This window comes from Vulpes lagopus, chromosome 6 (genome assembly GCF_018345385.1).
Source record: "Vulpes lagopus strain Blue_001 chromosome 6, ASM1834538v1, whole genome shotgun sequence".
Classification (NCBI taxonomy): domain Eukaryota; kingdom Metazoa; phylum Chordata; class Mammalia; order Carnivora; family Canidae; genus Vulpes; species Vulpes lagopus.
Window position 1 is genome coordinate 9,080,529 of NC_054829.1, and position 23,130 is coordinate 9,103,658.

A 23,130-nucleotide genomic window follows, 5' to 3' on the forward strand; every position below is an offset into this window, starting at 1 on the left:
AATAAATAAAATCTTGTGAAAGGGAATAAAGGGGAAAGGAGAAAAAATGAGTAGGGAATATCAGAAAGGGAGACAGAACATGAAAGACTCCTAACTCTGGGAAACGAACTAGGGGTGATGGAAGGAGAGGTGGGTGGGGGGTGGGGGTGACTGGGTGAGGGGCACTGAGAGAGGCACTTGACGGGATGAGCACTGGGTGTTATTCTATATGTTGGCAAATTGAGTACCAATAAAAAATAAATTAAAAAAATTTAAAAAATTAAAAATAAAAAAATATAATGGAACCAAACAGAATCAGTAGGTTCTATCTGGCTCCATACTTCTGTGAGCCAAAGGCTCCAAGCCTGAGGCCGCCTCTTTCTTTGTTAAAAAGGAAGATCAACAAGTATCAGAGGAGGTTAAAGCCAGAGATTTTTCTCCTTGACTTAATCAAATGGGCATAAATGACCCAGGAAAGGGAATTCTGTCCTTGTGTCGCGAGTGAACGCTACCAAGGCAGACAGTCCACCCCTTGGAAGGGCACCTTGGACCCTAACCAGGGAATCTGGGTGAGTGGAAGGCTATGACATCCCCACGGGCTCTGGAAAAGGCAATACATGTTTTCTCTCTCCCCTCCCGTGTCTCTCCATCCCCCCTCTGCCCCCTTTAGGACATCGCTGAGGATTTTCCCTGGGGTGAGAAGTCCTTGAGGAGGTTGGAGGAACAGGCTGTGGGCGTGCTCCAGAACACCTCTCCTTTGGGTGCGGAGAAGATCACCAGGGAGCTGGAGGACATGAGGAGAGTTCTGGAGAAGCTGCGGGTCCTCTGGGAGGAAGAGGAGGGGCGGCTGCAGGGCCTGCTCAGGTCCATGGGCGCCTGTGAGCAGCAGCGGCAGCAGCTGGAGGCCGAGCTCGTGGAGTTCAAGAAGGACCTCCGGAGGCTGGCCGAGGAGGGCCTGGAGCCCGCAGAGAAGGCAGGGACAGAGGAGGAGCTGGTGGCCCGCTGGAGGCTCTACTCGGTAAGCAGGCTTTGGCTAAGACGTGGACCTTCCGGGTGCCGTGGGGCCTCATGGGGCCTCGGGGCATTGCCACGTGGAGCTCCTTTGGCTGCGGGGAGAACCAAGCTGAGCCTTAGGCACACTCCCTCTGGTTTTCCTGGATCTTTGGTAACCTGAGTTCCCTGGGTGTAGTATACAAACTGGGTGTTTGTTCCCATTTTCCAGATGAGGAGACTGAGACCTGGAGAGATTTCACCATCCCCCTGCCCCCTCACCCCACAACAACATCCCCAGGATCACACGATGAGTCAGTGGGTAAATAAGACCAGAGGTGGATTGGCTTGGAGCCTGCCATTCCCTTGCCCAGTGGTGGGACATGGGGTGGACTTCCTGAGCCCAGAACAAGAAGAGTTAGGTCAGAGGGAAAGTTGTATAGTGTAGAGATGATGGGGTTCTGGGGAGAGCAAGCGGACCATGCCCACCCTGCGAGGGTGGGGTGGGTTCCCACCCGGACACCATGTGTGGTCGGAGCATATTTGCCTTCCTCCCACCCACGTGTATGCTCAGGAGGTCTGACCTATGGACAGAGAGATTTTTAAATAAGGATTGACACCCTCCCCTACTCCTATCTTTACTCATTAACTCAGTGGGGTAGCTCTATGTCCGTACCATTAGGGGAAATGTCTAAAAGAAACGCTGCCCAGATCCCACCTCCACTCTGCATTGTTGTTCTATTTTTTGTCTTCCTTCTTATGCTTGCCCAGATGCAAAAATATTTTCGTGTGGGTCGAAACAAGGCGCATAGTCCTTAGGGCTCCCTGAGCCTCCTAGTAGACCAGATTCCACTGCAGCGACCAACTTTGCGCACAGGGACCTGCTCCCTCTTTAGGACTGTCCGCCTCGGCACAGGTGGAGGTGGGGAGTGCAGGGGTCAAGGGCGGGGGCTTTCCGGTCAGGCTGCCTGGGTGCAGGTCCTGCTTTCTCTCCTCGCTTGGGAGAAGGGCTTTAAACCTCAGTTGTATGCAGAGCAGGAATGAACACGTGGGAGCTTCAGATGTGCTCAGCATGGCACCTGCCAAGGTTGGGGCTCCCAGAGTATTGGCTTTTCCCACAAGATATGGGATAAAGGTCAAAGAATATAAACTCGGGGCGGGGGACGGGGCCCGGCCTAGGAAGCCCCGCCACTGCCCCATCACATCAGCCACCTGCCTGTGGCCAGCTGCGTTTCAGGAAGCCTCTCCTGAGGCAGGAGGCCGACCACATTCCTAAGAACTCTCTGCCCCACCCGATTCCAGCGTGGCCTCAATGACCAGCAAGTCAAGACTAAATGAAGTCAATGAAAGGGAAGTCTGGAATTTATCACTATAGACTCTTGTTCTGAAAGCAGCATTCACACCGGGGCTGTTTGCACCGATTACGTGTTCTATAGTAAGAACAGGCAGGCCTGACCTGCTCCCACCCGGCCTCGGAGTGGGATGAGGCCAGGTGTGTGGCTGCGAGGCAGCCCGACGGGCTTTGGCCCTGCAGAGCAACGGAAGGGTAGAGTGCACTAATCCTCGCTTGCACTGAGAAGGAGATTTGGACTGTTCCCTCTTTGAAGAAACAGGCCAGCCCCACAGAAGCAGGTTGTGCGAGGACCCCAGCTGAAAGAGCATCGTGTTCATCTTCCAAACTGACGCGGGAAAGTGCTGAGAGCTGTACAAACCTCTGCCAGGGGCAGCAGGGGGTCGGGGGGCACCGCCTTTTACAGATGGGGAAACTGAGGCACTCAAGAGTTTGAGACCCACCTGTGGTTATGCACCCTCCAGGTGGAGGCAGGGACTTGAACTCGAACCGGGGCAGCCTGACTCAAGAGCACGTGCTTCTGCGCCAGCTCAGGCTCCCAGTTTTAGAAAACTAGCGCAGTGAGAGGTGAGGACCAGGAACAAGGGCGCTGGAGCTCAGTCCGGCTGTGACCTTCTCATCCCAAACCCTCCCTCACCGAGAACGGGGGCCGGGAGTGGGGGGTGGCGTCCCCACGTGGAGCAGGGCAGCGCCATTCATCCACGCCAGGGAGACTTCTAGTGGCGAGGGTTGAGATCAGAGTGGTTTCGTGGCTAACCCAGAGTCGGCCACAGCCGCTGCCCACGGTCCCCTCCCGGGCATCCCAGCAATCCAGAAACTAAAGATGCCCACGTCATGGGTATGGCGTGCACAGCAGGGCCAGGAGTGCCCCCTCTTATTTCGGGGTGAAGGCAGCTGTGTCCAGAGAGGGGCAGCTCTTAGCCAGGCCGGCACTCGGGCAGCAGCCTCCCATGCTGGTCCCTCCCTGCTCCCCTGACGTTTCTGTGACCTGTCTGGCCCCATAGTGACTCCTGACCGTCCTGTGGGCTGGACAGGCCTTTCTCCCGAGGCAGCCCACGAGGCTGCTCCTCGCTGCAGACCCCTGCCCCGCGCCGGCCACGTCTCTCCTGCCTGCAGGCTGGCCAGCCTCCCTGGGGCTTCTTCCTGAATGGTGTGGAAACTGCCGATTCATACACCCCAACTGTGTCTTCTCCATCTTCTACAAAAACTTGTGCAGATTTCGTTGCGTGTGCTTAACGATTAAGTATGGACAAGAGTAGTTTTTGAGGATGAATAAGGCTGCCCGGGGAAGATTCCACGTCCTGCTGCCTATACAGTGTTCCCTCCTTCCCCCAGCTGCTGCCTACAGTCCCTCTATCTGAGCCTGCTCCCTTGAGCCCCACCCTGGTCCCATCCCAGTTCACTTGTGGTTCACCCAAGACTGAGCCTGGCTGGAGCTGCCTCCGGTCCCCGTGGATGGAGGATCTGCCCCGAGGCATGAAGTTGCATGTGGGGTGCCTGGGGAGGGGCACAGCTGCTCTCTTGCTCTGTGCCCAGTACCTGGGTATGGGGGTGGCCCCCCTTTGCCAATGAGGGAAGAGCCCAAGGTTGCCCAGCGGTGAAGGGGTCGAGAAGGTTTCCAGAGCCCAGCACTTTCCGCTACCCCATCTCTTCTACTGAACATGGGCCCAGCGAGAGTCAAGGTCAAAGTCACCCCCCCCCCCCCCCCGCACTTCCCAGCACAGCAGGAGCAGGCCCTGTCTTGTGCCAGGATGTGCAGCCCAGTGAGTGGAGCAGTTCCAGAGGGCTCAGGGGAACTAAATGCCCTCGTCCTGCCAGGATGCTAACCGGCTTCACGGGGCCTCTTTAGACTGTCGTTTCCCTTTAGTGCTGCAGTGTTAGAGCCAGAAGGCCCAGCTCCCACGTCAGGTCCACTGTTCACTTGCTCCGCAACTGTCAGATAACTCCTAGCCGGAGCTTCCTTGGGTATGCAGTGGGGACACGGAGAGTTACTTCTTAGGGTGTCTGTGCAACTTTAATGAATGGGACCCCAGAGCATTCAGTGAGGTGTCATGAGGACTCATGACTCTTAACGCTGAGGTCAGTGGTGATACCTGAAAAACCAGCTTGGTGGCAGCAAATGCCAAGTTCGGGGCACAGAGCAGGAGAGCAGGGGCTGAGCTTCCAGGGACCCCGGCCCCTGCCCTAGGTGAGTCTTCTCCCAGGCTCGTACACCCCCACCTGCTGTGCTCATCGCCCCGTCACTGAACCTCCCACGCCCCTCTGGTTTGGTCTGTGTGCCACAGGCGACGCGGACGGCCCTGGCCGCCGAAGAGCCCCGGGTGGCCCGGCTGCAGGCGCAGCTGAAGGAGCTCGTCGCCTTCCCCCATGACCTGCAGCCGCTCTCCGACAGCGTGGTCGCTGCCCTCCAGGAGTTCCAGAGGTACCCGGGCCGGCTGAGGGAGGGGAGCCCCTGGGCGTGCCTCGGACCTCACGCTCGAGGGGTCTTCTGACCTCATCGAGGGTGCCACCACCAGGTGTGCTGGCTTTCTCTTGCAACCTGGTCACTCTTGCACTCCTCAGCCACTGGCATTCTGCTTCCAGAAAGAGGACTAGACTTGCTTGTTCCATGCTGAGTGGCTCATTCACCCATTTCCATCCAGTCTCTATGTGGCCTAGCACAGGGGAGGCGTCCACCAAGCAATGGCCCAAAGGGAGGGCTTTTCAACAGACAGACACCGTCCCCCTCCCTGCAGATGGTGCCCACACAGCGTCTGAGCCTATCTTCAGAGCAACCTCTCTGTCCCCCTCCGCCCATGGGCTCAGCAGAACAGGGGCTCCAGTTCCTAGCCCTGCAAATGTCAGTAGATCAAATGTCTGCCCTCCCTGGAGCTGAACACTGTATCTTTGCATTCTGGAGCAGCTTGTGCTACGTGAGCCTCAGAGGTGCTGGGAGCACAGCACAAATGTCCCGGTATCCAAAGCACCTCTCATCCCTCTGCTTGATGCAGAGGTTCCTTTAGGATGAACTCAGAGCCACCCCCCTGCCCCGCCTTGCTTGTGCATCTGTACCAGAGAGCAGGGACCTGGATCCCCTGCAGGGGTGCTAAGGTGGTAGCAGGGCCGTGACCTTCTGTGCACGGGGAGCCAAGGGGCCTCCCCCTTCCCTCTAGCTTCTCCTATTGAGCTTTTATGTGCTCGCTCGCTCTGACTGGCTATTGTATTTGGAAGATTATTTCTAGAAATGATTTGGGCCTAGGATGATGGTCTCTTACTCAGGAAGAGATTTTGCGTTAGCTTCTGCGGGTGTCTGGGGGTAGGCAGTACCAGGCTAGGGGCTGCATGATTCCTTCTCCAAGGTTCGAGGCTCTCTGGTCGTGAGGCTGGGCTGCTTCCAGTGTACTTTTCTCCAGAGGTGTAGACCTCTGAGGCCCCATAGCCACTCCCAGCAGCCTGTGGACGGGGGAGAGTCCACCGTGGGAACAGTGTAGGCTGGGATCCCCCCGGGGTCCCGGGAGAGACCTCTGTTCTGGACTGACGCCACGCTTTCCTGTCTTGGTTTCTCCCCTCCATGGCCCTCGCAGCATGAAGGGGAAGAGTACCAGGCTGCGCAATGCCACGGGGGTGGAGCTGTGGCAGCGCTTCCAGCGGCCTCTGCAGGACCTGCAGATATGGAGGACCCTGGCCCAGAGGCTCCTGGATGTCACTGCCAGCCTGCCAGACCTGCCCTCCATCCACACCTTCCTGCCCCAGATCGAGGTAACCGTGGTCCTGCCAGGAGGGCTGACCAGTGTGCAGGGGGGAGGAGGGAGGCCACCAGCCAGGCATGACATGGTAGCCGGGCTTCTAGGGAAAGTCCCTTCTAGGGAAGGGCCTCCGGGTACGTGGGTAGAGCTCATTGCACCCTACCTGGAAAGTCCCAAGTCTGCGCAGTAAATGTTATCAGTGACAAAGGTCATCCTCAATTCTTGGGAAGAAGGCAAAGTCTGGTACCTGGTATGACCCCAGGACTGTGTACTGACCCTCCCACACCCCTTCCCTTCAAGATCCTCCTGCAGTTGGTCCTCTGGTGGAAGCACCAGCAGACCTGAGGGAGAGCATGTGAGGCCATTCCCTTTCCTGTGTGTGTATCAATTAGGATGCAGGTGACAAGTGACGGAAATTCTGACCAATGGTAGCTTAAAACCCAGAGGCTTTTAGGTGGTTCCAGGGATGGCTTGATAGCTCAACAGTATCTTCTAGAACCCAGACTCTTCCAAGCCCTAAGCTATATCTCCCTTCCTGGCCCTAAGATGGCTTGCCACACAGCAAGCTTGCATCTTCACCTGAGGAACATCTTGTTCCAGAAGGAACAGCAAGGGGGCAAAAGGGTTTCTCTATTCATCATTTCCAACAGGGAGGCAGACCCTCTTTCCCAGAAGCCCCAGTGGGGCTTGCATTTTTTCTGCTCAGCTGGGCACATGACTGTCCCTGGACCAATCACTGGCTGAGGATGATGGGACTGCCAAGACTGGTTTTACCAATTTCAGACATAACCCTATATTAAAATATGTTTATTTTTTATTTTTTTTTAAAGATTTTATTTATTTATTCATGAGAGACACAGAGAGAGGCAGAGACACAGGCAGAGGGAGAAGCAGGCTCTATGCGGGGAGCCCGATGTGGGACTCAATCCCAAGACTCCAGGATCACACCCTGGGCCGAAGGCAGATGCTCAACTGCTGAGCCACCCAGGCATCCCCTTAAAATGTGTTTAAAGAAGACAATGTATTTTTTTTAATTTTTTAAATAGTTTATTAACTTATTCATGAGAGACACACAGAGAGAGGGAGGCAGAGACACAGGCAGAGGGAGAAGCAGGCTCCCTGCGGCGAGCTCAGTGTGGAACTCGATCCCAGGACCCGGGATCACACCCTAAGCCAAAGGCAGAGGCTCAACCACTGAGCCACCCAGGCATCCCAAAGAAGACAATTTAGATGATACAAACAAACGTTATTTAACACTTCACGAGTGGACAGCCTCCTTTTGGAGAACTGCAAAATGGGGCAGATGGCAGGAAGGTTTAATAAGATAAAGAATAAAGAACAAGGAAAGACAGGAAATATCTGATTGGCTGTTGGTCAGTCAGCCTTGTTTGGGGGGAGAAGGTCCAGAGCTGGCTTGACATTTGGGGATCGCAGACTAGATATACTGTGTTTCTGGTCAAGCAGAGCATTTACGGGAACTCAAAACTTATCTGGGAGTTTCACTTTGCTGCCTTGGCATCCAGGGTGAAAGAGCCCCACCTTGAGCCTAGAAATGTATTTCAACACCACTAACTGGGAGGCCATCTAAACACAGTGCTGGGTTTGGTGACCAGGAAGGAGGAATGCGTGTTGGGTGAGTGGACAGTGGTGTCTACCACAAATGTCCATCAGCGTGGCAGCTCTGATTAGCCCATCAATACTGCCTTATGGTATTTGCAGCTCTGAAGCCCAGAAAATACTTTCAGGTCCAGGGATTCTAAGACACCCTGAATGGGAGGAGGCACAAAAGAGTATGAGATATAAGCCTTGTTCTGTATTAATTTTCCTCTGGTTATAAAGGTCATGCCTGCTTGGAGATGTAAAGATTTGTGGAGAAGGAAACAAAATGCGTCCATTATGTCACAAGCCGTAGGACCACTGTTAACATGTCAGGGGACACATCATATTTTCTACCTGACTTGGTATTTCTTGGGGGTCCTCACCCTTAAACACGCTACTGAGCCACAGAGTGGTGCCTGCATTTTGGAGCATCTGTTCTCATGATTTTCCACTTGGGGCTCATGCTGGCATAAGAATTGGTTTTCTCTGTCCAGTTCTTCAACTGTGGGGCATAGCTTTTCTTTCTGAGGGTCCTGGGGGCTTCTTTCTTCCATGTTCTGAAAGATGACTGTCCATCCTTCTGAGGGACTCCTCAGGGCTCCCAAAAGTGACTTTTCTGTGTGTCACTAAAATCACTGTTAGGTCAGACAATCCAAAATATATACCCTTTAGGTCTGATGAAAATCCATCTAGTCATTTCTGTGCAATATGGTCACCAATAGACAGAAGCCTTCATTCATTAATTAACAACTTTTGCGTATTTGGGATCATGCTATACTGTTGAGCATCAGGATACTTTTAGTTGGTGCATCTGAGCTTTTTCTTGGCGTCATTTAAAATGGTTCAGAGAGATGGTCCAGGATGACAGCATAGAAAGATCCTGAACTTCCCCTCCTCCTGTGGACATGCTGAATCTACAGCTACACATGGAATAACCTCCGTTTGAAAATGCCCTGAAAACTCACTGTGCAGCTGCCTCATATCTGATGGTCAAAGGGCATCACTGACATGAGAAGGAGAGGCAGAGACAGCATCTGGCCAAAAACCTCAACTCCTAGCGCAGCAACCCACAGTCAGGAAGGATCTCCAATCTGGAGCTTCTGATGGAGGAACAAGGGGTTTGTGCCCCACATCAAGCACCCCAACCCCTGAGGCATACGTGGGGGAAGGTAAATCCCCAAAACATCTCATTTGGAAAACTAATGGGGCTTGTGTCCAGGAAACCCAAAGGGCTGTAGGGCACTGAGATGCTTTTCCTAAAGTCTTGCGCACAAACACACTTGCTCCAGGGACCAGGGTGATAGCAGCAGTTCAAAAAGCCCCCGGACTATATATGAAGGAGATTCATTTGCTCATCTTAGGGGCAGGTGCCATTTGCACTCTCCTTCTGCCTCGCTAGCACCAGTACATACACCCCAGCCCTGTGCTTTCCTGCCGCCTTGTAAAGCTGGTGAGTGCTTGCCATTCACACAAGGGAAGCCCCTTGATCTCCTAGTTGGGGTGGCTGGGGGTAGGGGTGAGGGCTTACATTCCTGGGTCCCCCAGGACTCTAACAATCAGAGAGGCAGATTTTGGGAGGCAGATCCTGGGGCCCTGCCCAGACAGCAGATTGAGACATACCTTTAGTCTTTCAGTGAAAAAAAAATCCTCTTTGCTTGTCCTGGAGCTTCAGCCTCAGGAGCAGACTTCAGTTTTTGCCACCTACTGAGGGGCCTGTAGAGGTGCAGTCAGAGAACATAGGGTGAGATACAACATCTTTGCACTATCCCTTGGCCTTGCTATGGCTTGCTGACATCTCCCAGAGATGACCTTAGACACTCCTCTGGGGCCCCAATGTTTGCACCTGTTGTGCAGAGAATGCCTCCAAATCACCTGGCCTGGAGACCAGCAAGGTTTACAATTGTGATTCTGCAGAACTATATATATTTGCATAAAAGTTGTTGCCCGAGGGTCTGGCTTCTAATCAGCCTGAAACTGGGAGCCAATCGATCCCTTCTTCTGGCATGCTGGGAGGTCTTGGTACTCCCTTAACAACTGGAGCTATTACAAATAAATCAGGCTGGTGGTGCCTGGCTGACTCATTCAGCAGAGCATGCCACACTTGAGCTCAGGATCATGAGTTCGAGCCCCACATTGAGCACAAAGCTTACTTAAAAAAACAAACAAACAAACAAACAAACAGACAAAAAAAAAAAAAAGAACAAAACAGGCTGCTTAGACCATCACAAAGGTTCCAGAGACAATCAAGAGCAAGGTCAGGGTTGGACAATAAGCTTTATGTCCCACACAAGGCCACTCCTTCAAGACTGAGAGAGATGACTGCTTTGCCTAAAACATAGAAACATATGCAGGGATCCAAGCAAAACGAGGAAGCAGAAGAATATGTTCCAAATGAGAGAGCAAGATAAAACCTCAGAAATGAAATGGAAATAAGCCATATACCCGATAAAGAGTCCCAAGTCATGGTCCTAAAGATGCTCACTGATCTTGGGAGATGAAGGAGTGAACACAGCAAGAACTTCAACCAAAAATATAAAATACAAGAAAGTACCAAACAGAAGTCACAGAACTGGAGAATACAAGGACTGAAATGAAAAATACATGAGAGGGTTCAAAAGCAGACTAGATGCAGCAGAAGAAGGGATCACTGATCTGGAAGACTGGGCAGTGGAACATACTTGAGTGTCAAAAAGAAAAAATAAATTTATTTAAAAAATTGTAAACTATTTTATTCATTTATTCATGAGAGACACAGAGAAAGAGACATGGGCAGAGGGAGAAGCAGGCTCCCCACGGGGAACCCGATGAGGGACTCCATCCCGGGACCCCGTGATCATGACCTGAGCTGAAGGCAGACGCTCAACCACTGAGCCACAGAGGTGCCCCCCAAAAAGAATTAATTTTAAAAATGAAAATAGCTTAAGGCCCCTAGGAGACAACCTCAAACAGAATAACGTTTGCATGATAGATGTCCCAGGAGAAGAGAGAGAAAGGGTGGCAGAAAACGTACCTGAAGAATAAAGACTGAACACTTCCCTAACCTGGGGGAGGAAACCGGCATCCAGGTCCAGGAAGCACAGAGAGTCCAAATAAGATGAACCCCAGGTGGCCCATACCAAGACACATTATCATTCAAATGTCAAAAGTTAAAAATAAAGAATCTTAAAAGTAACACGAGAAGGATAATGTGTTACATAGAAGGGAACCTCCATGAGGCTCTAGGCAGATTTTTCAGCAGAAACTTTGGGTAGAGGATCTGGATAGACGTTTTTCCAAAGAAAACATCCAGATGGCCAACTGGCACGCGAAAAGATGCTCAATGTGGCTCATCATCTGGGAAGTGCAAATGGAAACCACAATGAGATACGACCTCGCACCTGTCACAACTGTCAGAATGGCTAGCATCAAATGACAAGAAATAGCAAGCATCGGTGAGGATGTGGAGAAAAGGGAACCCTGGTGCACTGTTGGTGGGGATATAAACTGGTGTGGCCACTGTGGAAAGCCAGTATGAAAGTTCTTCAAAAAAATTAAAAATAGAGCTACTGTATGATTCAGCAAGTCCACTTCCGGGTATTTATCCAAAGAAAACAAGAATATTCATTTGAAAAGCTATTGGCACCTCCACATTCGTTGCATCAATATTTACAATAGCCAAGGCCTGGAAACAACCCAGGTGTCCACTGATGGATGAATGGATAAAAGAGGATAATATATATATATATATATATGTAACACATCATATGTATATAATGGAATGCTACTCAGCCACAAAAAAAACCCCAAAAGAATGGAATCTTGCCACTTACAGTAACATGGGGGGACCTCGAGGGCATTATATCAAATGAGATAGTGTCAAACAGAGAAAGAGATCCTGCCTACACAGTCCTGCCTTTATGTGGAATCTAAAAAAATAATCTCATAGATAACAGAGAACAGAATGGAGGTGGCCAGTGGGATGATGGGGTGTCGGGGTGGGTAAAATGGGTATAGGGGTTGCAGGGATACAGACTTCAGTTCTAGAATAAATAAGTCCTGGGGATGTCAGGTCCAGCATGGTGACTACAGTCAATATCATAGGACGTATTGAAAGTTGCCAGGAAAGTAAATCCTAAAAGTTCTCATTGTCATAAGGAAAAAAAAAAAGTCTAACTTTGTATGGTGACAGATGGTACTAGATTTATGGTGGTGATCACATCGCGGTGCATACAGGTATTGAATCATTATGTTGTGCATCTTAAACTAACGTAGTGTTATATGTCTATTACACTTCAACTAAACAAATTTTAGGGAAAAAGGGTAAAATGTTTCCAAAAAGCCATCAGTGTAAGCGGATGCATAATATTGTTTTCCATTCTTGCAATAGTTAGGTTGTTTCCAGCTTTTTTTTTTTTGTCATAATTTGTATGCATTGAATACCTGTGTACACAGATTTTGGTCTCCATTTCCATCATTTTCCTCCTCGTTTTGCTGAAAAGGGACCAGAGCCAGAGAGAAGTTAGGGTGTTTGTTCAAATTCAGGCCACTTGAAAGGCAGAGCTGAGGCCAGAATGGTGGGCTCTAGACTCTCATCTTATGCTCTTATTCCTGATGTCACACTGGGTCCTGGGAACGGGTTTGTGAAGCAGGCTGAAAAATTTTATTTTCATCAATTGACGGCTAAGGAAACGGTGTCTCAGAGGGGAAGGCATTGCTCAAGGTAACTCGATGTCAGGGCTGGCTTTGACCCAAGTCTCTGACTCCATGGCAAGTGCTTTTTCCACTGGATCCCGATTGCATTTCCACCCTGTCCTTCTCGCTGGGGCAGAAAGCTAACCAGCACCTGGGCCTTTCTATTTTTTTAATTTTTTTAAATTTTTATTTATTTATGATATTCACAGGTTGAGAGAGAGAGAGAGAGGCAGAGACACAGGCAGAGGGAGAAGCAGGCTCCATGCACCGGGAGCCCGATGTGGGATTCAATCCCGGGTCTCCAGGATCACGCCCTGGGCCAAAGGCAGGCGCCAAACCGCTGCGCCACCCAGGGATCCCCACCTGGGCCTTTCTAGAGCGTGACTCAGGACTCCCAGGGCAGGAGTTTTGCGGATTCGTGTGTTAGAAAAGTGGGCAGGACTGTGGTTTGCCCGTGTTTAAATGCCGTTTGCTGCCCAGGATCCTGTCTTGCGTTACACTCTACCAGCCTTTCCCGGGAAGGATGGATTTCACGGGCCAGGCTCAAGCTGCCAGCCCTGTTTGTCTTGGCTCAGCATCTACACCCAGGCTCAGAGTAGCCTCTGGACCTGCAAATTTCCTCTAAAACGGAGGCACCGGGCCCCAAAGTGGGGCATGGCTGAAATAGCCGCTTCCAGGGATGACTGTGACAAAGGACTCAAACTGGGTGGCTTAGAGCAACAGAACCTGGTTCTGGAGACTGGACGTCCACAATCAGGCTGTCGGGGGGCCGTGCTGTCTCTGAAGCCTCTAGGGGAGGATGCTTCCCTTCCTCTTCCAGCTCCTGGTGTTTGCCGGTGCTTGTTGGTGTTCATTGGCCTGTAGACCCGCCACGCCAACCTCGGCCTCTGCGGTCACAGGGACAGCTTCCCTCCTTGTGCCTTCACACTGTCTTCCCCCGCGCTTGTGTGTCTGGGTCCAGATTCCCCCCTTCATTTATTTTTTTTTTATTTTATTTTTTTTAAATTTTTATTTATTCATGATAGTCACACAGAGAGAGAGAGAGAGGCAGAGACACAGGCAGAGGGAGAAGCAGGCTCCATGCACCGGGAGCCCGACGTGGGATTCGATCCCGGGTCTCCAGGATCGCGCCCTGGGCCAAAGGGAGGCGCCAAACCGCTGCGCCACCCAGGGATCCCCCCTTCATTTATTTTTTAAGATTTTCTTTATTTATTCATGAGACACACAGAGAGAGGCAGAGACACAGGCAGAGGGAGAAGCAGGCTCGCTGCGGGGAGCCCGATGCGGGACTCCATCCCGGGACCCTGGGATCACAACCTGAGCTGAAGGCAGATGCTCAACTGCTGAGCCTCCCAGGCGTCCCCAGATTTCCTTCTTTAATAAGCGCCCAGGTCGCCATGGATTAGGGTCCACCCTAATGACCTCATTTCAACTTGATTACCTCTGTGAAGACCCTGTCTCCAAAAAAGTCACATTCTGAGGTAGTTGGCAAGGGTGGGTGGCCAAGACTTCGCATCTTTTTGCAGGGAGCACAATTCAACCCATAAGCACTGGTGGCGTGGCCCTAGCTGAGGGGGCCGCGGGTCATGGACCACGTAAAATGCTGTTTAGGCCTCACCTCATTTCAGCCTCATGCAGCTCTGTGAGTTGGGTGTGACTACGCCTATTTTATGGATGGGGAAACTGAGTCTCGGAACTACCCAAGGCTTCCCAACTAGTATGGAATTCACACTCACCATGGCAACTTCTCAGCCGGAACTCTTAACCCCTGTGGTATTGTGTCCAGATTTGCTGAAAAGGGAGCACAGGTCACCCTCTCCCTAAGGAGGCTTGTCCTCTCTGCGGCGATCACACACCACGTGCCCATGCGGGGAGGTGACACCGGTCCAGCCGTGTCAGCTGTGATTATGCCGCCCTTCCCCTGGGGACTCTCTCTGCCGTCCCAGCTGTTGGCAAAGCTGCCTCCTCTGGGGAGCCTTCTCGGATTTCCCCAACTGGGAGTGTTGAGCTCTGCCTCGAACGCCCACAGGGCTCTGTGGGGACTTTAAGGGAAATGATCACTTTCTGCCTCCGATCGCGGTTCCCTACCTGGCGGGGGTCTCCGCTCTCCCTTCCCAGCCCCGTGGCTAGCTCAGCGTCTCAGTAACATCACAGGTGTAAACGGAAGGACTCTGGCCAGCTAAAGACAAGACCCTTGGCCCCCGGGACCTGGGCCCTCAGAGCAGCAAGAGGTGCTGACCCCAATCGGCAGGACCCTGAGGCTTGGCCCAGGGCTTGGGGGCGGGAAGAGTGAGTGTAGGCTGGGGATGTGGTCAGGGCAGGCTTCCTGGGGGAGGTGGGGCCTGGGCTGTGCAGAGTTCCGGCTGCACGGAGCCTGCCGCCACTCATCCCATAAGTCTCCTTTAGGTCCCTCCTTCACCTGGTGAGCTCCACACAACACGACTCCATCGCTGTCACCTCCTCTGGGGAGCCTTCCTGGATTCCCACTGCTCCTGCTCCCATAAGCCCCTAGCCCCTTCAGTGTGTCCTAAACAGCACCGAGAGGTGGTCCCACTGCTGTCGGGGGTGGGGGTCACCGAGTAAAGGGTCGCCGGGCGGTGGCCATGGCTGGAGGGGAGGTGAGGCTCTTGCCCAGGCGTCGGGGGGGGGGGAGATGGGAGTGGGGGGCAAGAGAGGAATCAGGCTGGCCCTGAAACGCAGGGCCTCCCAGCGTGCTGTGCCCCCCCCCCCCAATCCGGGCAGGTGCAGGGACGCGTGTGCACCAGCAGCCAGGCTCACGGGGCCCTGCTCCTCCTAGGCCGCCCTGGCCGAGAGCTCGCGCTTGAAGGAGCAGCTGACCGCGCTGCAGCTGAAGAGAGACGTGCTGAGGAGCCTCTTCGGCCCTGACAGGGCCGCGGCGCTCCTGGAGCAGGTGGCCGGCTCCGTGCGGGACAGGGACCTGCTGCACAACAGCCTCCTGCAGAGGAAGAGCAAGCTGCAGGTGCGTGTCCGGGGTGGGGGGTGGAGGGGTGCTCGCCGTTGGGTGCCTTGGCCAGCCCTCGGGCCCCGGGCCTCGCTCCTCACCGCTAGGCTGGGTGCCACGGATGTGCCAGCCTCCCAACTGCTGTCCTGCACACCAGCTGCCCTGCCCCTGCCTCCCCACCCCTGTCCCCCACCTCTGCCTCCCCCACCAGCTCCCCCTACCCCTGCCTCCCTGATCCCTGCCTCCCTGAGCCCTGCCCCCCACCCCTGCTCTGCACCCCTGCCTCCCCCACCAACTCCCCCACCCCTGCCTCCCTGAACCCTGCCTCCCTGAACCCTGCCTCCCTGACCCCTGCCCCCACCTCTGCCTCCCCAGTTGGCTCCCCCCACCCCTGCTTCCCTGACCACTGACCCCTGCCTCCCCATCCCTGCCTCCCTGACCCCTGCCCCCCGCCCCTGCCTCTCCACTCCTGCCTCCCTGGCCCCTGCCCCCCAGCCATGCCTCCCCCACAAGCTCCCCCACCCCTGCCTCTCCACCCCTGCCTCCCTGGCCCCTGCCTCCCCCACCAGCTCCCCCACCTCTTGCCCCCCCAAACCCTGTCTACACTGCTGTCAAACACAACCATCTTCTCCAGAGGGGTTGGTAGGGAGGGGAGTCAAAGCAGAAAATGCAGAGAAAATCGCCTGTAGAATGTAAAGCACCCTAGAACCGAAAGCCAGTATTATTAGGAGCACGTTTCTGGACAAGGAGCCTGAATCCGAGGCGCAAGGCGGCATGTGTGCGGAGTGTACTCTTTTGCGTGCCAAACGTGTGCTGAGCATCTGCTAACGTGACAACGTAGCTGTTGGCAGCGGGACCCTGAGAGGGGCCGGGCACTGGCCGAGAGCCTCCTTCCCGTCCAGGATCCCGTCCCCCCGCACAGCAGACGGTCAGCAAACATCTTAGGGTTCGTGGGGCGGACGGTGTCGGCTGCAGCTCCGCAGCCCGGCCTCTGTAGCCGGGAAGCAGCTATAAATGAGTGGCTGTGGCTGTGTCCCGATAAAGCTCTGCAAAAAGGGCCCTCTGGTGGGTTCTGGTGCGTCTGTTAGGAGACGTCCGTTCTGTACCAGAGAGCAGAGCAACTGTCCCGGGAGGACAGCACGGAGATTCCAAGGAGGGCTCCAGGAAGGCTTCCCGGAGGAGGTGATGCCCGAGTGGGTATGAGCCGGCCAGGACAAGGCTGGGGAAAGAGCAGTGTGACTGTGAGTGGCCGGTTGTACAGGTGCCTGCGAGGAGACTTCTTCATTTCTATGCTGCCCATTCTGTGTCTCCGCAGAGCTTGCTGGCTCAGCACCGAGACTTTGGGGACACTTTCCAACCCCTCCAGAAGAAGCTCTCGGACCTCCAAGCCAGGGTCCAAGCCGAGAACGGGTTTCGGCACGACCTTCCTGGGAAACAGGCCCAGCTCCTGAGGTTGCAGGTAAGGGCTTGATGGGGCCCAGAAGCGGCTCCCCTCCTGCGGCAGTGACTTGCGGCACAGCAGCCACCGGGCCCCTCACCTGAGCTCTGACCTTTCCTCCGAATCTCTGCTGATTTATCTGGTGGTTTCTGGCCTCTGCGGGACCCTTAGTACCGACACACTGCTGATTCTCGAGCCCAGCAAAATGATGTTTACTCTGTGATTCCAAAGTCTAACGTTGGTATTTGGTATTCATTTCTTTTTTAAATTGCTTTGCCAAGGGTTCCTAATGAGTACAGAGGCCTTCAGTTAAATTGTTGGATTTCGAAAGTGAGAATAAATGTTTTAAAAAACAGACTATACACTGGCTGACTTGTCAGTACTTATCGGCTTGATAAGGAACTTGCGGGATTTTAAATGCGTGTGACACAAGTATCCTTTTAAGACCCGAGCGTAGCTCATGCATACATTGAGAGGGTGTGTCCCAATAAAACTGTATTTACAAATTTTTTTTTTTTAATGGTGCATTTGGGGCCTTTGAAACTAAAGCTGGGGTGTGGTTCTTCATAGTGAGAGGTGGTCATGAAGTCAGAATTCAGATGGGAGTTTGACCCCCAGAGATACGTCCCAAGCTGGTGTCCTAGAATATTTATGTCTCCTTTTAAAAATCTGAGAGGGGGCCCATCAGACAGCCGTATAGTGCAGCCACTGGGGTGGGGGAGCCTCATCATGAAGGGATCCTCCCCAGCTCACCCACTCAGAGGACCCCGTGCCCCACCACCACCCGATCAGCTCCCATGACAAGAGGCAAACAGGACAGCCTCACTCGCTCCTTTTCCTGCAGGGGCTGCAGGAAGAGGGCCTGGACCTGGGGGCACAGATGGAGGCCATGAGGCCTCTCATCCAGGGGAACCCCAACCACCAGCACAAAATGGACCAGCTTTCCACCGACTACCAGGCCCTGCAGGGGTGTCTGGAGGTAAGCGGGGCACCCGGGATCCTACACACAGCGGGTCCCTCTCTGCTTTTTCTTCTTCCTTTAGTCCTTCAAACCTTTCTATTTGTCTTTTTCCCTTCCTCTCTTCTCTCCCTCATTCATTCAGCCCATCATTATGCCCGGCAGTGTTCTGGGTCCTGAGGATGAAGGCAGCGCAGGCCCGGACAGCCAAAGCCCCTGCTCCCCCGGGGGGTTATATTCTAGTGGGTAAACGAGTCATGAGTCAGCAAAACAAGTTCGGATACAATTCCAGGTGTGCCAGGAGGCCAAGGAACAGAAAAGGCTGCTCTGAGCACCCCCCACCTCAGCAGCTCCGGGGTGCAGCAGGCAGGTTCAAAGTTGCAGCGCGGCCTCGGCCTCGGCCTCGGGGAGCCTCCCCTGCAGTGCCCTCTAGCGGCCGCCCTGGGGGGGCCCTGGAGCCCTGGGAAGGGAACAGGGTGCAGGCAGCTCCCACACTGGCCCAGGACAGGTTTCCACGACCCATTCACACCGGGGCCGGGTCTGCATTTGCAACAAGTGCCCTGGGCTTGTAGGGCCGGCCCTCCAGTAGCCTCCAGAACACTTAGCCTAACGGGGTTCTCCACCCTACGGGGACCCGGCCTATTTTAACAACAAATATTCCCATGCCACCCCAAAATTCATGGGTAGCGTGAGGTCCCCGCACACCTTAAAATTTAACGTAACGCCCTTCCTGTGATTGAGAAGAGAAAAGGAAAGTTAGACTAAAATGCTGTCTTTCATACTTGCAAGTAACTTGATAGTAACTTGGTTTCCACGTAACTGCTTCTGGGAAGAGCATGCACCGTTCATGCTGGTGCAGGCACACCAGTCTGCTTGGTAAAACGTTACCCGACTTACGACAAAATAATAAACTGGCTGGTTTATGATGTGAAAAATAGAATAAAATAAAATGCTGCCTTTCAACACGTGAGTTCTGAAAGCAGCCACAGGGAAGACGCGCCCCCTCTGGGTGGCAGCCACAAATGCCCCTGTTTTATGAGATTTTCTGAAATGTGAACGACCTTCGGTGAAGTTTCAGTGAAACCAAAGCACAGCCTTCCATCCGTTGACGGAGTAGAGGCGTTCCTGGGAAGATCGGTGTGTTTATTAGGACTGCAGAAAACCTCTATGTTTGTCCTTGAGCCAGGGAACGTCATTGAGCTGGGGTCACGATCGCAGGGTTTTCAGCACCGTGGATACCGGTAGGGCTCGGGGAAACCTTGTCGGCCATGGGGGGGACCTCCCGCCGGATGGCAGCACCTGCGCCTCTCACTGTATCTGCAGGTGTCACCCCTGCGCCATCGTCGTCTCAGCAACCACAGCAGCTCCACCTGCACAAGCCCGTTGGTCTAAGTGAGGCATCAGGTCTAGATGAACTGATTTAACTCCCCTTAATAAATTAGCCACTAGCGGTCTCAGGGTCAAGGTGGGGGCCTAGAGAAATAAGAATCACTGTCCCTGCTGCGTGGGAGCCCATGGAGCCCAGAGAAACACCAAACATCAGCTTTAATGCCTGCATTAAATGATGCATGAGATCGATCGTGATAATAAGTAGAAGCAGCATTAACTGAGCGTGATTAGCAGTTGCAGGATGTTGATATTCAAATTCTCTCATGCCTCCTGATTTATTGTCTAAATATATATTTCTTTTTTTTAATGAATTTATTTTTTATTGGTGTTCAGTTTGCCAACATACAGAATAACACCCAGTGCTCATCCTGTCAAGTGCCCCCCTCCGTGCCCACCACCCACCCCCCGCCCACCTCCCCTTCCACCACCCCTAGTTCGTTTCCCAGAGTTAGGAGTCTTTCATGTTCAGAACAGGAGACAGAACATGAACATAAATATATATTTCTTCAAAGAAGTATTGCCCCTCCTTTTATTACTGCGGTACTTAGGGCTTTTTAAATCTAAGAAATTCTAATAAGTCCTCCCACAGCCCAGGTGATCCTCTTGTCTCCCCCTGGGGGTGGGGGCACATACCCCATTATGCAACCCACGGCCATTAAAGGCACACAGGACAGGAGGGGTGGTGGTAGCGAGAGTGTGGAGAAGTGGAGTCTTAGGCAATTGCTGAGGCTCCCATCCCTGGTTTGTTGCAGAAAGGTGGGACGCACCGTCTCTGTGTCCCCAGCTCTAGTGGGCCTGGCGTCCAGTGGTGTCAGCCAGTGTCTGGAATGCAGGAGGGCAGGGCCTGTGGTGGCCTGGGGAGGGATCACAGAGAGCCCCTGAGGTCTGGTCTGCGGTGGGCTGAGAGGGAGGCCTCGGAGGGCCCCAGGTTGGGTGACCAGGAGGACAGGCGCCCTCCTTTCCTGAATACAGAGAAGAAGATAGGCCCCAGCCTCAAAGAGCTGAGTGGCTGACCTAGAGGAGAGGGGAAAAAAAAGCAAGACCATTTTCAAACACTGTCAACGTATAAACCTATATAGAAAAAGCAAACATCTAAGTGGGCAATTTGATGGATTTTAAAAAACTGAACCCGTCCGCATTACCAGCACCCAGATCATGACACAGAATACTGCTGGCTCCCCCAGGCCCCCAGAGCCCCTCCTGCCCCCGGCAATCACTGCCCACCACTCCTGGTCCCTGAAAGTAACCCTGACTTTCGACATGGAACACCATGCATTGGGTTTGCCTGATTTTATACGTTATTTTAATGTTTTCTTTTGTGTCTGGCTTCTAGCTGTCCACATGTTGGCTGGAAAGTCATTCATAATGTTGTATTAGATTACTGCATAGATTGCTCGTTCTTGCTGCTGTAAAATATTCCATTGTCTGAATATACGTCATCGTATTTATCCATACTTCTGTTGACGGGCACTTGGGTAGTTTCCAGTTTGGGGCTATTATGAGCAGCACCACACGCATGCCCTTGGGTGACAGTATGTTTGTGTCTGTTACGTATACACTCAGAGGTGAAATGGTTGTGTCAGAGGGGTGTCTGTGCTCAGTTTTAGTAGATACTGACCTATGGTTTTCCCAAAAGGTGTATGATTTATTCTCACAGCGGTGGTGGACAGGAGCTCCGATGGCCCACACCCTCATCCAGGCAGGGAACTGTCTATAAAAGATAAGACAGGCTCAGAGATACTTTCAACCAGAGCTTGTCTTTCCAGAATAAATTCCCTATACTGTGCAGAAGAGGACTAGCCTCTTGTGTTCCTGCTGGGTGGGGGGCCATGGGGCACAGCTCGCCCTGGGGCAGGTCTGGGGGTCCTGCAGGATGGAGTGGTGCCCACAGCACTCAGGGTGCCCTGCGCCCCCCTGCCCCGGGGGCTGTGCTACAGGACCTCACGGACAGGTGCCAGCAGAGCGTGCAGGAACATTGTGTCTTCAGCCACGAGCTGCTGGAGCTGCAGCAGTGGATCACCATGGTCACCCAGAAGCTAGAGTCACACCAGGAGGAGGCAGGCCCATGGGACGCCCAGTCCCGAGAGGTGCAAGTCGAGGTAAGGTGTCTTTCCCCAGGGAGATGCCGGTTGCAGCTCACTTGCAGCTCAGAAAGCAGGCTTGGGAGGCCAAAGATGCCATACTGGGGAGCAGAGACCCCTGCCCCAAGAGCTCACTGTGTGTGTGCGTGTGTGCACACGTGTGTCCTTTAGAGGCTGCTGGCTGAATTCCCGGAGAAGGAGGCCCAGCTGCCCCTGGTGGAAGCCCACGGCCAGCTGGTGATGAAGAAGTCTTCTCCAGAAGGGGCCGCTGTGGTCCAGGAGGAGCTGAAGGAACTGGCGGCCTCGTGGCAGGCCCTGAGGCTGCTGGAGGAAAGCCTGCTGAGGTGAGGGTCCCTGGCTCTGAGCCTGCTCTTGGGTGACAGCCCTTTCCATCCAGAGGAGAGCTCAGCGGTCCCCGTGGAACAGGTGCCTGGCGTTCTGCTGTGTGCCAAGCGCGGTACCAGGCACCTCCGTGCGTCTCCAGTCTGGCCCAAGGGTGATTCTAGCAGGAGCAGTGGGAGCAGGGAAGTGTCCCGCTTGGGGGTTAGCCTGCAGCCCTCCCCCGCATCAATGGGTACATGCACTTTAATGACAGAGTCACGTAGGTCTCAAGTAGGAAGCTGGAAATATATGTGCCCAGGGAACGTTCTAGCAAACCCAAAGGATTGACTCCTAACCCGTGATGCCCCAGTTCTGTTATCTCTGTGACCTGACGAGTCCCCATCACATCACCCGGGGCCTGGGCCATTTGTCTCCTCAGCCTCATCAGAAACCAGCAGCTGCAGAGGACGGAAGTGGATTCGGGGAAGAAGATGATTTTCACCAACAACATCCCAAAGGCCGGGTTTGTCATCGATCCCACGAATCCTGTTTCCAGGCATCCCCGTCAGGTGTGTCTACCTGGTGGGGCTTCCAGGGGGAGACCGGGGCCCGCGTCAGTGGCGGGGGGTGGTCTTCAACAAAGCCTCCCTCCCTGCCTGGGGCCACACACACAGCTCAGGACTCGGCGGCCGTGTCCCCTCCCGGGTGAACCTGCCCCTGTTCCTTGTACCACTGCGCAGAGGGCCACAGAGACCCCAGCCCCAGCCACGGGGAAGGTCGGGGCGTCCCTTGGATGGACAGGCTCTCACCCCTCAGAAACAGTAGCAGGTGGCCCCGCAGGGTGAGAGCTTCCAGCTGGCCCCAGATTGCAAACTGAAATCTTGCAGGGTGGGTACATTTTTTTTTATGCCATAAGCTGTATTTTGTTCAAATACGCCTTGTGTCCATCCCTCTTCCTGATGGCTTTTAAAGAAAGGAACCACAGTGAAAAGATGTTCCTTTCTCGTGCTTCAAAAACCACACGCCAGCTCTCATCCTGCCCCTTATTCTCGTATTACCCCAAATCACCAGCCGAGGGTCGCTGTGCTCTGAGCTCCGCGCTCAGGGCCGGGGTACAGCTCTGAGTGGAGCAGAAGCGCTTCGAACCCGCAGGAACCTCCACTCCAGTGCAGAGCCTTTCCCACTGCAGGGCGCCCCAGGTGTAGGAAAATGCAGATTCTGCTTCGGCAGGGCCCAGGACTGCATTTCCCGGAGCTCACGGTGGTGCCCATGTGGCCCACGCTGCGAGGAGCGAGGAAGTAGGAACCACAGGCAGTGAAGTGAGGGTTCGCAGAGAGCGCGGTGGGCAAGGGCAGAGGGGCAGACGCCGTAGGAGCGGCTGCGGAGGGATCGGGACCCAGTTCTGGGCCAGCAAAGTCCTCCCGGGAAAAATGAACCGTCAGGGCAATCGTCGTGGCAGAGCAGGAGTCGAGGAGAAGAGAGGAGGGCTGTGTGCCGTGCAGAGGAGACAGCGAGTGTGCAGAGACGCAGAGGGAGGCCACACGAGCGCCAGGGGCCAAGGCTTGTCTGCGGCTCAGGCTTCGGGTGAGGCAGGGCCGGAATCTGGGCCCTCCGACCACACCGAGGACTCAGCTGAACGGCCCTGCATTTTGGACAGCTCACTCTG

General features: G+C 53.9%; 1 protein-coding gene across 4 annotated transcripts in view; it reads left to right on the top strand.

Annotated features, from left to right (window-relative positions):
- Window positions 1-23,130, top strand: part of SYNE3 (spectrin repeat containing nuclear envelope family member 3) — a 97,605-nt gene that overhangs the window by 56,183 nt on the left and 18,292 nt on the right. For all 4 annotated transcript variants that reach the window (XM_041759170.1, XM_041759169.1, XM_041759168.1 and 1 more), the window contains exons 6-14: window positions 650-997; window positions 4,606-4,742; window positions 5,884-6,058; window positions 15,113-15,295; window positions 16,593-16,736; window positions 17,560-17,694; window positions 21,000-21,161; window positions 21,315-21,487; window positions 21,904-22,033. In XM_041759170.1, coding sequence (XP_041615104.1) covers window positions 650-997; window positions 4,606-4,742; window positions 5,884-6,058; window positions 15,113-15,295; window positions 16,593-16,736; window positions 17,560-17,694; window positions 21,000-21,161; window positions 21,315-21,487; window positions 21,904-22,033 — 1,587 coding nt within the window. The remainder of the gene's footprint in view (window positions 1-649; window positions 998-4,605; window positions 4,743-5,883; window positions 6,059-15,112; window positions 15,296-16,592; window positions 16,737-17,559; window positions 17,695-20,999; window positions 21,162-21,314; window positions 21,488-21,903; window positions 22,034-23,130) is intronic.